This window comes from Babylonia areolata, chromosome 27, assembly GCF_041734735.1.
Source record: "Babylonia areolata isolate BAREFJ2019XMU chromosome 27, ASM4173473v1, whole genome shotgun sequence".
NCBI classification, from domain to species: domain Eukaryota; kingdom Metazoa; phylum Mollusca; class Gastropoda; order Neogastropoda; family Buccinidae; genus Babylonia; species Babylonia areolata.
Genome location: NC_134902.1, coordinates 11,125,472 through 11,139,324, shown reverse-complemented (window position 1 = coordinate 11,139,324; position 13,853 = coordinate 11,125,472). Strand labels below are relative to the sequence as shown.

At 42.1% G+C, this 13,853-nt stretch overlaps 1 protein-coding gene across 2 annotated transcripts in view; it reads right to left on the bottom strand.

The window, feature by feature from the left end:
- Positions 1-1,856: 1,856 nt before the first annotated feature.
- Positions 1,857-13,853, bottom strand: part of LOC143301217 (PAX-interacting protein 1-like) — a 96,571-nt gene continuing 84,574 nt past the window's right edge. For both annotated transcript variants that reach the window (XM_076615345.1, XM_076615346.1), the window contains exons 18-22: positions 11,209-11,377; positions 9,083-9,183; positions 8,344-8,478; positions 7,583-7,658; positions 1,857-2,716 (exon numbers count right to left, since the gene is read on the bottom strand). In XM_076615345.1, the coding sequence (XP_076471460.1) occupies positions 2,622-2,716; positions 7,583-7,658; positions 8,344-8,478; positions 9,083-9,183; positions 11,209-11,377 (576 nt within the window). In that variant the 3' untranslated portion in view covers positions 1,857-2,621. The remainder of the gene's footprint in view (positions 2,717-7,582; positions 7,659-8,343; positions 8,479-9,082; positions 9,184-11,208; positions 11,378-13,853) is intronic.

Here is a 13,853-nt window from a genome sequence, read left to right as displayed (position 1 = left end):
ACACCAGCAATCTGAATGTATGACATGCTGTTTTTGAAACCTTCTTAAGACTAAAATTCAGGCAGGATTTTTTTTAACCTGAACTTTAAAACCAGTTTCTACCAACAGTAAAAAAAAAAAAATAATAATAATAATAATAAATTTTTTTTTAAAAAACAAGTACCAATAAAATTTGGCTACTAGCTTAATTTTGATCAGACGTAATGCTTTTATGAGATACTTCTGATTCAGTGTTGGCAACTGGAAACATTGGGGGATGGGGGGGGGAGGTGGGGTAGAGGGAGAGTGAATAATGGGAGGGCTAAAACTTAAGTCACTAACATGCTTAAAATTTTTTTTAAAGATTAAAAAAAAAAAAGCTGCACATTTGTGCATACAGTACACATGCAGAAACACATTCTCACACATGCCTGCCTGCTTTCCATGTTCTCTTTTCTCTCTCTCTCTCACGCACACATGCACGCACACAGGCACACACATGTGAATGATTTTCACACTAAAGTACAGTACAAGCCAGTCCCAGCAGTTACACAGTATACCTCTGGTAGGCCAGACCATACATTTTCCAGTCCAACAGGCTGAATTTAACAGACCCCACCAAAAAATTACAATAAGAAATCATGCAAATTTTTCAAGCACAGAAAAACAGGCATCCATCCATGCATATTAAATTTACCTGACAGTTTTGATCGAAACCATGTCACCAGTACAATCAAAGCAAGCACTCATGTTGAAAATGAGAGAATTTAAAATGAAGTCTTGTTGCTGTGGAGAAAGACATGAGAAGAGGAAGCATAAAATTAAGGTGAACAACATTTTGAAGCTCAGACAGCAGCAGGGTGTTTGCAACAACTTGATCTTGGAGCTTGATTTTGATGGAAATCTCTTCAGAAATATATGCAGCTAACAAGGGTGCAGTTTGCTCAAGTAACAGACCTGGCAGAGCAGCACCTCATCAATCACTACCTCAGCTGACAAGGAATCTGCCACACAGACTGGTAAAATGACCAAGCAGAGTCAAAGTTTTCACTCCCAGGAGCCTCAGCTGGAAGGGATCTGCCCAAGGATAGGCAAAATTTGCAAGTGAAGTCAAACGTTTCACTCCTCTACGCTTAGGAAAAGTTCTGTGGCAAAGTTTGTGTGAAATTCAGGTCTGAGCTTATACAATGACAGAGAGGTTAATGGACTTTTTTCCTTTTTTTTTTTTATTCAGTGCAAAGTTTGCATGCAAGTTTCACATTGGTTTTTTTGGTGTGTGGAATTTCACCTTTACACAGCATACAACTGACAGTCCAGTCCAGAAAATATATCTTCAAGTCAGTCAGTTACATAGCATACAACTGGTAATCCAGTCTATCAGTTACATAGCATACAACTGGTAGTCCAGTCTATCAGTTACATAGCATACAACTGGTAGTCCAGTCTATCAGTTACATAGCATACAACTGGTAATCCAGTCTATCAGTTACATAGCATACAACTGGTAGTCCAGTCTATCAGTTACATAGCATACAACTGGTAATCCAGTCTATCAGGTTCATAGCATACGACTGGTAGTCCAGTCTATCAGTTACATAGCATACAACTGGTAGTCCAGTCTATCAGTTACATAGCATACAACTGGTAGTCCAGTCTATCAGTTACATAGCATACGACTGGTAGTCCAGTCTATCAGGTTACATAGCATACGACTGGTAGTCCAGTCTATCAGGTTCATAGCATACAACTGGTAGTCCAGTCTATCAGTTACATAGCATACGACTGGTAGTCCAGTCTATCAGTTACATAGCATATGACTGGTAGTCCAGTCTATCAGTTACATAGCATACAACTGGTAGTCCAGTCTATCAGGTTCATAGCATACGACTGGTAGTCCAGTCTATCAGTTACATAGCATACAACTGGTAGTCCAGTCTATCAGGTTCACAGCATACAACTGGTAGTCCAGTCTATCAGTTACACAGCATACAACTGGTAGTCCAGTCTATCAGTTACATAGCATACAACTGGTAGTCCAGTCTATCAGTTACATAGCATACGACTGGTAGTCCAGTCTATCAGTTACACAGCATACAACTGGTAGTCCAGTCTATCAGTTACACAGCATACAACTGGTAGTCCAGTCTATCAGGTTCATAGCATACAACTGGTAGTCCAGTCTATCAGTTACATAGCATACAACTGGTAGTCCAGTCTATCAGGTTCATAGCATACAACTGGTAGTCCAGTCTATCAGTTACATAGCATACAACTGGTAGTCCAGTCTATCAGGTTCATAGCATACAACTGGTAGTCCAGTCTATCAGGTTCATAGCATACAACTGGTAGTCCAGTCTATCAGTTACACAGCATACAACTGGTAGTCCAGTCTATCAGGTTCATAGCATACAACTGGTAGTCCAGTCTATCAGTTACACAGCATACAACTGGTAGTCCAGTCTATCAGGTTCATAGCATACAACTGGTAGTCCAGTCTATCAGTTACACAGCATACAACTGGTAGTCCAGTCTATCAGTTACATAGCATACAACTGGTAGTCCAGTCTATCAGGTTCATAGCATACAACTGGTAGTCCAGTCTATCAGGTTCACAGCATACAACTGGTAGTCCAGTCTATCAGTTACATAGCATACAACTGGTAGTCCAGACGATACATCTTCCAGTCGAGCTCTTGACGAAGCACTCCTGTCAAGGCCATCTCTGCACTGTACACATCTGAAAAGACAGGCAGATACAGTAAAAATACATATATAAAAACAACAACAAAAAAGAAAAAAAGAAAGAAAAAAAAAGAGAAATAGAACAAATTATCCATCAGAAATACAAGATCCACTGCACTTTGAAACCTTGTGGGGTGGAACAGCCATTTTTTCAACAATTATCACAGTTTAGTTTTTGACTCACTTACGTAAACAATGTGAATGTGAATCTACTTAATAACCTGGTGTTCAGTTGTGTATGTGTGTGTGTGGGGGGGGGGGGGGGGTGGCGGGAGCAGGGGGGAGGGGGGGGGTAAACTTTAACATTGCCATTTTCTCTGGAAATACTTTGCTTGCCGATAACTGATTTGCATTAATAAACATATTAGAAGGAAATTTTTTTAGTCATACCAATAATAGGTTGTAAACTGTCCTGATTAAGCTGTATTTCTGGATCATGAAGGGTTTATTTCGTTGCGAATCTGGATCCAGAAAATCACAACTGATGTTTTGGCTTGAAGATGGTATGACCTTGTTTTTCTTGTTCACAATTAGAAGACAAGCCTCTTTCCTCTCAGCAGCATGTTGCAAATATATGCAGATTGTGTTACTTTGAAATTCGCAGAATCGCATCCATTCAACATCTGACTGAACATGAACAAAAAACTAAAACTCTCCTCTGTGTCTTTGTGCTGTCCCACCTGGATTATTGTAATTCCCTTCTTGTCGGTTCACCCAGCTACCTCATTGCTAGGGTTCAGAAAGTCCAGAACTGTGTTGCTCGTCTTGTCTTTCATTCCTCTAAATTTGAACACGTCTCTCCTCTCCTTCAAGCTTTACACTGGCTCCCAGAACAATAAAGAATCATTTACAAAGTCTTCTCTCTTTGTTTCAAGTCATTGAAGCTTCTGGTCCACAGTATCTTTCTGATCTCATTCATCCTTACATGCTATCACACCAACTCCACTCTTCTTCTGACGCCCACCTGCATAGAAGAATCCCTCCTGTTGGAACCAAAATATAAGGCCAACGCAGTTTTTCATATCAAGGCCACATTCTTTGGAATCAACCTCCTCAACCTCTCCATCCCTCATCTTCGCTGCAATCTTTCAAATCCAGTCTGAAGACCCACCTTTTCCACTCCTGCATCATTCTCAACAGCTCATCCCTTTCCAGTATGAACTAAAATGACCATTAGTGAGTGACTCTCAAGTTTCAGAATTTGTTGGTTGTTGGATATTTGATTGTGTACTTCTCTGATTGTGTGCTATGGCTTGTATGCGTGCATGCATGTGTGTTGTGGTTGTGTGTGTGTGTGTGTGAGTGTGTGTGTGATGGAGGGGGGGTAGGGTGTGTGTGTGGGGGGTGGGGGGGGGGCATGAATAATTTTAAAATAATGTTTGGTATCTTGTGTTCCAGTTTTCCTTTTTCATATTTACATGTGTGGTCTATTTGTAAACACCTAGGGCTTATTTTTTAAAATAGGCATAAATGCTCATAATAATAATAATAATAAAAGAAATACAAATTCTGGACAGAACATGTACCGTGACACAAAGTACACCACTGACATATTTACTGTATATGAGTATCTTTCAGTGGATAGTGAATTAATTAGAACGACCATCAAGGAGAAACTGAACCGGGCTGTAGTTTCTGTAAGCCAGTCAAACACAGATCTCTGCAGATCTGGAGATAACAGCTACATGTTGCGGTGTGTCGAGGTGATGGCAACGTCTCCTCCACCGCTGACTTTAATGAATTTCTTAAATAATCAAGATATCCCCAAATAACATGATTTAAATGGAGTTATCACCTCAGGCTGGGCAACAGCTGAAGAAAAAAAAAACCCACTGAAAACCAGGCCCAGGTCCAGGGGCCACCTAGATCCTGGTGGGGTGCAGGGGCAACGCCCTGCTGGGAGGACCAGGGGGGCAAAGACCCCTGGCAGAAATGGGTTTTTGTCAGTTTGTAAAGCATTTCCTGGTTGATAGTATTGATTTTTGAGAGACATTTTTGACAATAATTTAGACCATTTACATAGTCTAAATGTTCACTAATATACTCAGGGTTTTTTCTTTTCAAAATACTATTGACATTTTTTTCCTATTTACATACAAATGCCCACCAATGTGGAGAGTTCAGTGAGAGGAATGGCCAGGCAAAACACCACAGTAAAAATGTTACAGTCAAATTACAAGGAAAAAATGTCCAGTGTTCATACTTCACACTATTCATAAAATTACTCTTCCTCCTTTCCCTCAAATCTATGCTCAGTTAGACACATATCTCATCATACGATATTTACAAGTCTGGTTTCTTGGTTTGGTTTGTTGTTCTTGTTGTTTATAGTCCAGCCAACTGCACAGGGCCATATCAGGACTGTCAAACCATACAAATGTTCAACCACGTCAACACAAAACTGTCACGTCTACAAAAAACACCAAGACAAACCCACAAAACACAGTTCATGACGCAGCATCCCAGCTCCTTATGGCAAATAAGACTAGGCCATGCCAAGAATGCCAGCCATTCTGCTTAATTTATCATCAGCAGATTACAAAAAATCGTAAAAAAGGAAAAAAACAATATTTCAAAGCCAAACAAAACATACATAATAAAAGGTCATATAGGCAAATAACAGTGCAGAATGGGCAGCTAGTGCCCATCCCAGTGTTTACATCTCACTGCCTTATCGCCAGAGAAAAACAGCACAGACAGTATATCACAGACTGTGGAAAAGAGAAAAAAAGTGTCAAGGTTTGCTGGAAAAAAGGGAAAGAGACTGGGAAGGCAGAAAAAGGAGACAACAGTGAAGAAAGACAAAAAGACAGAAACAAAGAGAGTGAAAAAAAGGGGGAAATTTCTTGCACAGAATTTCAAGAAGGCGGGAATGCTGTTTATCCTGAAAGACCCCTGGCATCCCCCCCAGGGGGATATTCTGGGTTGATGTGATAGATACTCTACGCTTGATTTATATGAAGAAATCACCGAGACTGGAAATGATATCCTAGTCATTAACAGTCCACTGTTTCTCAATAATAGGATGGTAAGAACTAAGATGTGCCCCTGTGTGTATGTGTGTGTGTGTGTTTGTGTGCACACACCGCATAAAAAGAGAAAAATAGGGGGAGAGATGGAATGACCTGATATGTGTTATCAAGTCATTTTGACATCAATGACCCTGTCACTCCACCCCGTCCTCCCACTCCTTTAACTTTTGACAATACACACACACACATAAACACACACACACAAACACACACACAGGAACTCAAGCAAGCACGCCAGCCACATATACACAAATGAACACACAGACAAGCACATGCCAACCACACACATACACAAACACACACATACAAGGAACACAAGCAATCACGTCAGCCACACACACACACAGAGACACACACACAAGCACGAACTAATCACACACTGAAACACACGCACACAGCACACACAAATATAGGCCCTAAAGCCCAGGGAATGATGTCATGGAAGACCGAATACAGAGACAACAGCGATTTTCAGATGTACTGACATGCAAATGAGAGACAACGATGCACGCAGGTTTGAACGACAAAATATTTCATGCATATAATGCATCTTCGGTACTTCGGCTTCAGATCCCAGATCTAAATAACATACAAATGCAGCCATAAAAAATACTGTCACATTAACGGCTGACATAATTACAAAGCACTGACCTCAAATGCTATTTGTTGCAAAGTGTCCAACATGGTCCTTGGGGCTGAACAAGGATGGGAATCGTGTGCATGTGTGTGTGTGCATGCGTATCTGAGTGCATCTGTGTACGTGCATGTGTGTTTGCATTGTGCAGTGGGTGGGGGAATCTGTGTCAGTGTGTATGCCAGCAATGGAAAAAATAGTGTGTATGGGTGTGCACACGCGTGTGGGAGTCAGTGTATGTGTTTGCATGTGTGTGTGTGTGTGTGTGTGTGTGCGCGCGCATGTAAGTGTTTGTGTGTGTTCCCTGTCAAAATGAAGTATGAAAATCATGTGCATTACACACTGACACGCACCGGCACATCAAGCTGTGAGCATGTCAATGGTAGGTCTACTCTCCTGAACACAGTAGGTGAATCATGTGGTGCGGTTTTTGTTGTTGTTGTTCAAAGCACGCTCGTTGTAATGAGAATCTGATCTCTCAGTTGTATCAAAACAACGCATTTCACTCTCAGATCTAAACAGCATAATGTCACAAAGCAGTGGTCCTTGACATCACAACTAAGTCTCACACCAACTTCCTGATCCCCATCTCCCGTCATTTTCTCCCTGTATTAGCACAGATCTGAACTGGCTTTTCTACAGGCCTTGCTATGACAAAATAATAATATCAAATACAGAACACATTTTAACTTCTTCTTTTTCAGCACAATAAATTTTGTATCACAAGTGAGTCTAGAAGGCCCTGTCTCTTTTGTTTTTCTTTGTTGGCAAACAAATGTGCATGGCCTGACATTTCTGTATCCTTGTTTTGCTCAACAATCCTGAAGTCAGAACAACAGTTCTTCAAAAAAAGTCAAACTCTCAATTCCTTTTGATGTACAATTCATCAATATTCTGCACACTGGGTGGTTGATGCTGTGTAAAATCTCAATTTCAGATTGCTTCACACATATCTGACTGTTCATAACTCTTTCCTTAGGATACATGCCAGTATAACACATGGTTTTTCATGAAAAAAAAACCCCCAAAAAAGAGGCGGAATCGTAGGGGTGGTGGGATCACCACAGAGTAACTTTAATTCTCTTTCTTATTGTGTGCATACATATACACACTGATACACACACACTTCCACATTAACAGCAAACTAAAACAGACAGACAACACCTAAGACAAATTGCTGGAGTGTGTGACTTACCGATCTTTTGAGCTTTCAGGTCACGACAGAGGTGAAGGTCATTAGGACAGCTAATAACAATGAATGTTGACCTCCCCTGGAACATATAATGTGAATTAAAGTAAATACATTCACTCCTTTTGCACCAAATAAGGAGGAAAACATTTTGATTTATGTTCTGGCACTGTCCAATCATAAGACTTATAGTCTGACATCTTGACAGATGTGAACACAACATCCATTTCTCCTTCTCTGAACTATCCATGGTTCAACACACATACACTCAACATACAATATAATGGACCTGACACATTAAACAGCAAAGTTCTACCTTGAAAAAACAAAAGCAAAGCAAGGTTCCAGACATGACAGCATGGTCATCCAATCTTTATCCTGTGTTGGTTATGGTCCAGCCGACCTCACATGGCCATATCAGGACAATAACTAAATACTGATCCCGCACAACAACAACACCACAAATCCAAACCAAAAAAACACCACCAAAATACTGGAAAAGAAGATTTGGCACCCAGAACAAGCCTCTGACAATGACCATTCCGTTCATTTTTTGCCAGAAACTAAAAAACAACTCAACTTAATAGTATTGAATAAAAATATACATAATGCTAAAAGACATTCAAAACCAAAATCGCCAACAGGCACCTCACAAATCCTAGGCGCAAAACAAACAACCTAAAAATTAAAAAAAAGAAAAAAAAGAGGAATGCCCAATTATCATGGCAGGTAAAAAGACAAAAAGTATTGAAGGCTCTCTCTCTCACCTTCTCATCTCTCATCTTGGTGGTTGTCTTTGCTGACGGTCGCCGTTTCAACACAGCGCCCCCTGCACTTTCAATCACCTTCTTCAGCTCTTCTACAGGGGGTATAACTCCAGGAGTAATGTAGAACACAAGACCCTGCAAAATAGCAACAAATTCTTTAAGAGTGCTGGGCTGGGCTGAAATCTAAACAATACATAGATTAAAAGCAGATATATCGCTGACAGGACAAGTCTTATAGGTTTTTAGACACCAACACTAATGAAGATGTTTTGAATATGAAAAACAAATGTTCTGTGACAAAGTATTTCTTTCTTGAAGTTATTTTGATTTAAACATGACAAACAGTGCAAAAGACACAAAGTCATTAGAGAAGAAACTAAACTAGTCCAAACCCCTTCTCACAATGCATAATTCTTTCCAGTCTGTCGCCATTTGCCTGTTCAGGTTCTGTCCCCCATGCTGAAAGGACGGTTTTGTCTTTGGAAATAAAACAGTGTGGAAAAGAAAACAACAACACAGACCTTGCAGATGGACTGTACTGGCATCTTCAGCCGCCTAACAGTGATAAATTAAGTCAACTAGGAAGTGAAAGTGCACTGTCTACTAGCATCATCAAAGGAAGTGAAAGGGTTCATCATCTTAAAAAATCAACATCAATAAATTTTCAGCACAAAGTTACAATACTTAAAAAAAATATTCTGCTTCAGTGTGAAATGAATAAGCAAGACATAAGCTGTACCTGGAAAATGGGTGAAGTCTTGGCTTTGCGTAAACTTTCCTGTATGTTGCAGCCCACTTCCCTCTCTCCGGCTTCATCTTTCAGCTGGTACTTGTCCTCCTCTGCACACACATCACCACAGTTGCTCCAAATTCACAGAATGGCACGTGTCAACAATGTATATGTTTCTAAATCTTTTTTCTTTCATATACATTTTTTTCTTTTCTTTACACACACACATAAAAAATGAATTACAAAAAGAACATATTACATGACTGAAACAAGGCCAATCTAACAATACATGCAAAAACAAAGAAAAAAGAGGATTATACAACTGAAACAAGGTTAACCTAAACTATTTATTGCAAGCATTATTTCACGATTTTAAATGAAAAAAGGCAGAAAAAGTGTAGAAAGACAGAACAGACATAAACATATACATGCATGCATACATACGTACATTCTTCAAAACTGTTTCTTTGCCTGGGAGTATATTAAAACTTACACACTGTGCACACTTTTCATACTTCAAACACAAAACCTTTCATTCCAGACATACATCATCATAAACTCTACACAATATGCATTCCATTTCACTTCACAATCTTAATACACATAAAACAGCAGCAGCAGCAGTCACTTTCTATTGGCCTATAAAGACAATGGATCTCTATTTCTTTTATACGTATACCATACAGCAACAACACACACACACACAAATACCACGAACACACATACACATAACCAAAATAACACAGGGGAGGGGAAGGGACAATCCTCAAACAAGGAAAGTTCTTGTCACATTCCCTTTCTGGCTCCACCTTCTCCTGTCACTCCCACAACAAACTATAACCATCCAGCAGTTTCAATCCCACATTAATTATTAGTAACATAGATTTTCTAAAGAACTGAGCAAAATATCTGAAGGAAAAAAGTACACTTATATAATGATTATCCAATTCATGTAGCACTTTTCCACATAAAACCTGCTCAAATGTGCTGTACAGTGTAAAACCAGATGAGTTAAAATACATATCAGTGGCATATCAGAGGGATTATTTTCTTTCTTTAGTTTAATGTCTTTTCACTAGTGACAGGTGGATATGAGAGGGACTGAAACAAGAAAGCTTACTGAAGCCAGGGGTCCACATGAACCCTCTGGTGGGGTGTGAAGCCCCCCTGAAGCTGACAAAAATTGTTGTTTGCAACCCCAGAAACTGTGCAGGAATTACTGCTGTTTTATTGTTTTACATGGGTTGATATACATTCCTTTTTTTTTTTTTAAATAAAAACTTGCACACATGCATACAAACACACAAAAGAAAGAACAAACAAGATGTTTCCAACACGCCTACAATCTAAGAGCTGTAATTGCCTGTCTGACATTTGGCAATTTTGGAGGAACAAGTTTGGATGAAAAGAAAAAAAATAATCTTAACATATATGTATCATTTGTCTTACTAATGTGTGTGCATGCTTGCATGTGTGTGTGTGTGTGTGCTTAGGCATTCAAATTTGTGTGCGTGTGTTTGTGCATGTGCGCGCGCATGTATGTGATCTGGCATTCACATAGCGAATGTGTGAATTTGAGAGGATGGTAAGGGGTAACCCTGACACAATAAAACAGTGAGGAATGCAGAAAGCTAGAAAGAAGAGCTTTCAACTTCATGCCAGTTGCATCATCGCTGTATGTCATCTATCCTTGACTGGGTCTCCAGCAGGGCAGTGTTTCTGAGTGGAATGGATGCCAGACACCCCCCTTCCTGAACTGTGGGAAAGCGGCCACCACTACATTCTTGGTGATGTGCTGTGCAGTTCAGTTCTGTTACTCAAGGTGTCACAGCATTCGGGCAAATCCATATATGCTACACCACATCTGCTAAGCGTATGTCTGACCAGCAGCGTAACCCAGTGAACATAATCCATCTGCTGTGTGGACACACCTACACAGGTGTGCCTTCAGATTCTTTTAAAAAGATAAGGAACACTGCGATAAAAGGAAGAATGACTGCTGAGTCTATAAAAACACCAAATGGTGCATTTTTCTGAGTAACTGAGGGAGGGAGTTCAGACAGTGGGGCCAAAAACAGTGCATGACTGCACTGAAACAGAGTACAACACAAGGCAATACAACACAGTGCACTGACCCAGGAACCTGCCCTGCAGGGAGGACTCCTCCAGCCACTCTTTGGTGACCATGTGCTTGGCCACGTTGATGGCGTGAAAAAACTTGATGGTGCGTGTCACCTTCTGGGCCACCATGTGAGTGCAGTGCTGGGGGTTGTCTGTCACGTGGCCACCCAGCTTCTCCGCTATCTGAACACACACACACACACACTGCCCTCAGGAACACACTGTGTCACAATCAGGACACACACTGCCCTCAGGAACACACTGTCACAATCAGGACACATACTGCCCTCAGGAACACTGTGTCACAATCAGGACACACACTGCCCTCAGGAACACACTGTGTCACAATCAGGACACACTGCCCTCAGGAACACACTGTGTCACAATCAGGACACACACTGCCCTCAGGAACACACTGTGTCACAATCAGGACACACACTGCCCTCAGGAACACACTGTGTCACAATCGGGACACACACTGCCCTCAGGAACACACTGTGTCACAATTAGGACACACACTGCCCTCAGGAACACACTGTCACAATCGGGACACACACTGCCCTCAGGAACACACTGAGTCACAATCAGGACACACACTGCCCTCAGGAACACAGTGTCACAATCGGGACACACACTGCCCTCAGGAACACACTGAGTCACAATCAGGACACACACTGCCCTCAGGAACACAGTGTCACAATCGGGACACACACTGCCCTCAGGAACACAGTGTCACAATCAGGACACACACTGCCCTCAGGAACACAGTGTCACAATCGGGACACACTGCCCTCAGGAACACACTGAGTCACAATCGGGACACACACTGCTCTCAGGAACAGTGTCACAATCAGGACACACTGCCCTCAGGAACACAGTGTCACAATCGGGACACACACTGCCCTCAGGAACACAGTGTCACAATCAGGACACACACTGCCCTCAGGAACACACTGTGTCACAATCGGGACACACTGCCCTCAGGAACACAGTGTCACAATCGGGACACACACTGCCCTCAGGAACAGTGTCACAATCAGGACACACACTGCCCTCGGGAACACACTGTGTCACAATCAGGACTCACTGCCCTCAGGAACACACTGTCACAATCAGGACACACACTGCCCTCAGGAACACACTGTCACAATCAGGACACACACTGCCCTCAGGAACACAGTGTCACAATCAGGACACACACTGCCCTCAGGAACACACTGTCACAATCAGGACACACACTGCCCTCAGGAACACTGTGTCACAATCAGGACACACACTGCCCTCAGGAACACACTGAGTCACAATCGGGACACACACTGCCCTTAGGAACACACTGTGTCACAATCAGGACACACACTGCCCTCAGGAACACAGTGTCACAATCGGGACACACACTGCCCTCAGGAACACAGTGTCACAATCAGGACACACACTGCCCTCAGGAACACAGTGTCACAATCGGGACACACTGCCTCAGGATAACACTGAGCACAATCGGAACAACACTGCCTCAGGAACAGTGTCACAATCAGGACACACTGCCCTCAGGAACACAGTGTCACAATCGGGACACACACTGCCCTCAGGAACACAGTGTCACAATCAGGACACACACTGCCCTCAGGAACACACTGTGTCACAATCGGGACACACTGCCCTCAGGAACACAGTGTCACAATCGGGACACACACTGCCCTCAGGAACAGTGTCACAATCAGGACACACACTGCCCTCGGGAACACACTGTGTCACAATCAGGACTCACTGCCCTCAGGAACACAGTGTCACAATCAGGACACACACTGCCCTCAGGAACACAGTGTCACAATCAGGACACACACTGCCCTCAGGAACACACTGTCACAATCAGGACACACTGCCCTCAGGAACACTGTGTCACAATCAGGACACACACTGCCCTCAGGAACACACTGAGTCACAATCGGGACACACACTGCCCTCAGGAACACACTGTGTCACAATCGGGACACACACTGCCCTCAGGAACACACTGTGTCACAATCAGGACACACACTGCCCTCAGGAACACACTGTGTCACAATCAGGACACACACTGCCCTCAGGAACACACTGTGTCACAATCGGGACACACACTGCCCTCAGGAACACACTGTGTCACAATCAGGACACACACTGCCCTCAGGAACACACTGTCACAATCAGGACACACACTGCCCTCAGGAACACACTGTCACAATCAGGGGTCTGAACCATCTGAATAAACACCAAGGCAAACCGACTGTTAATGGGCACAGCACTTCTGATTATAACACTGGCAAACCTTAATTGTAAGAAAAAAGACATCTGTAATCCAAAGAAATAAAGTTTCTCAACAACAAAAACATAAAGCCTTGAAAATTCCTATCCCTGCAGACAGCATGTAGCAGCTGTACTTCAGCATGCATTACATTCACAGTTACACTGTCCTCTGTTATTTCAAAATCTTTACAAACCCACTGTGCTGTTAGGTTACACTGCCACAAAAACAACCCATTTTTCAAAGATTCACAACAAAATCTCTACAGTCTGGCAGTTACCATCAGAATAAAGTTTTTAACTCTTTCATTCCTGCAGCACAGTTTTCTGGTTTACAGGAATCTTACCTTTCATTCCTGGAAGCTGGAAAACCGTGCAAAGA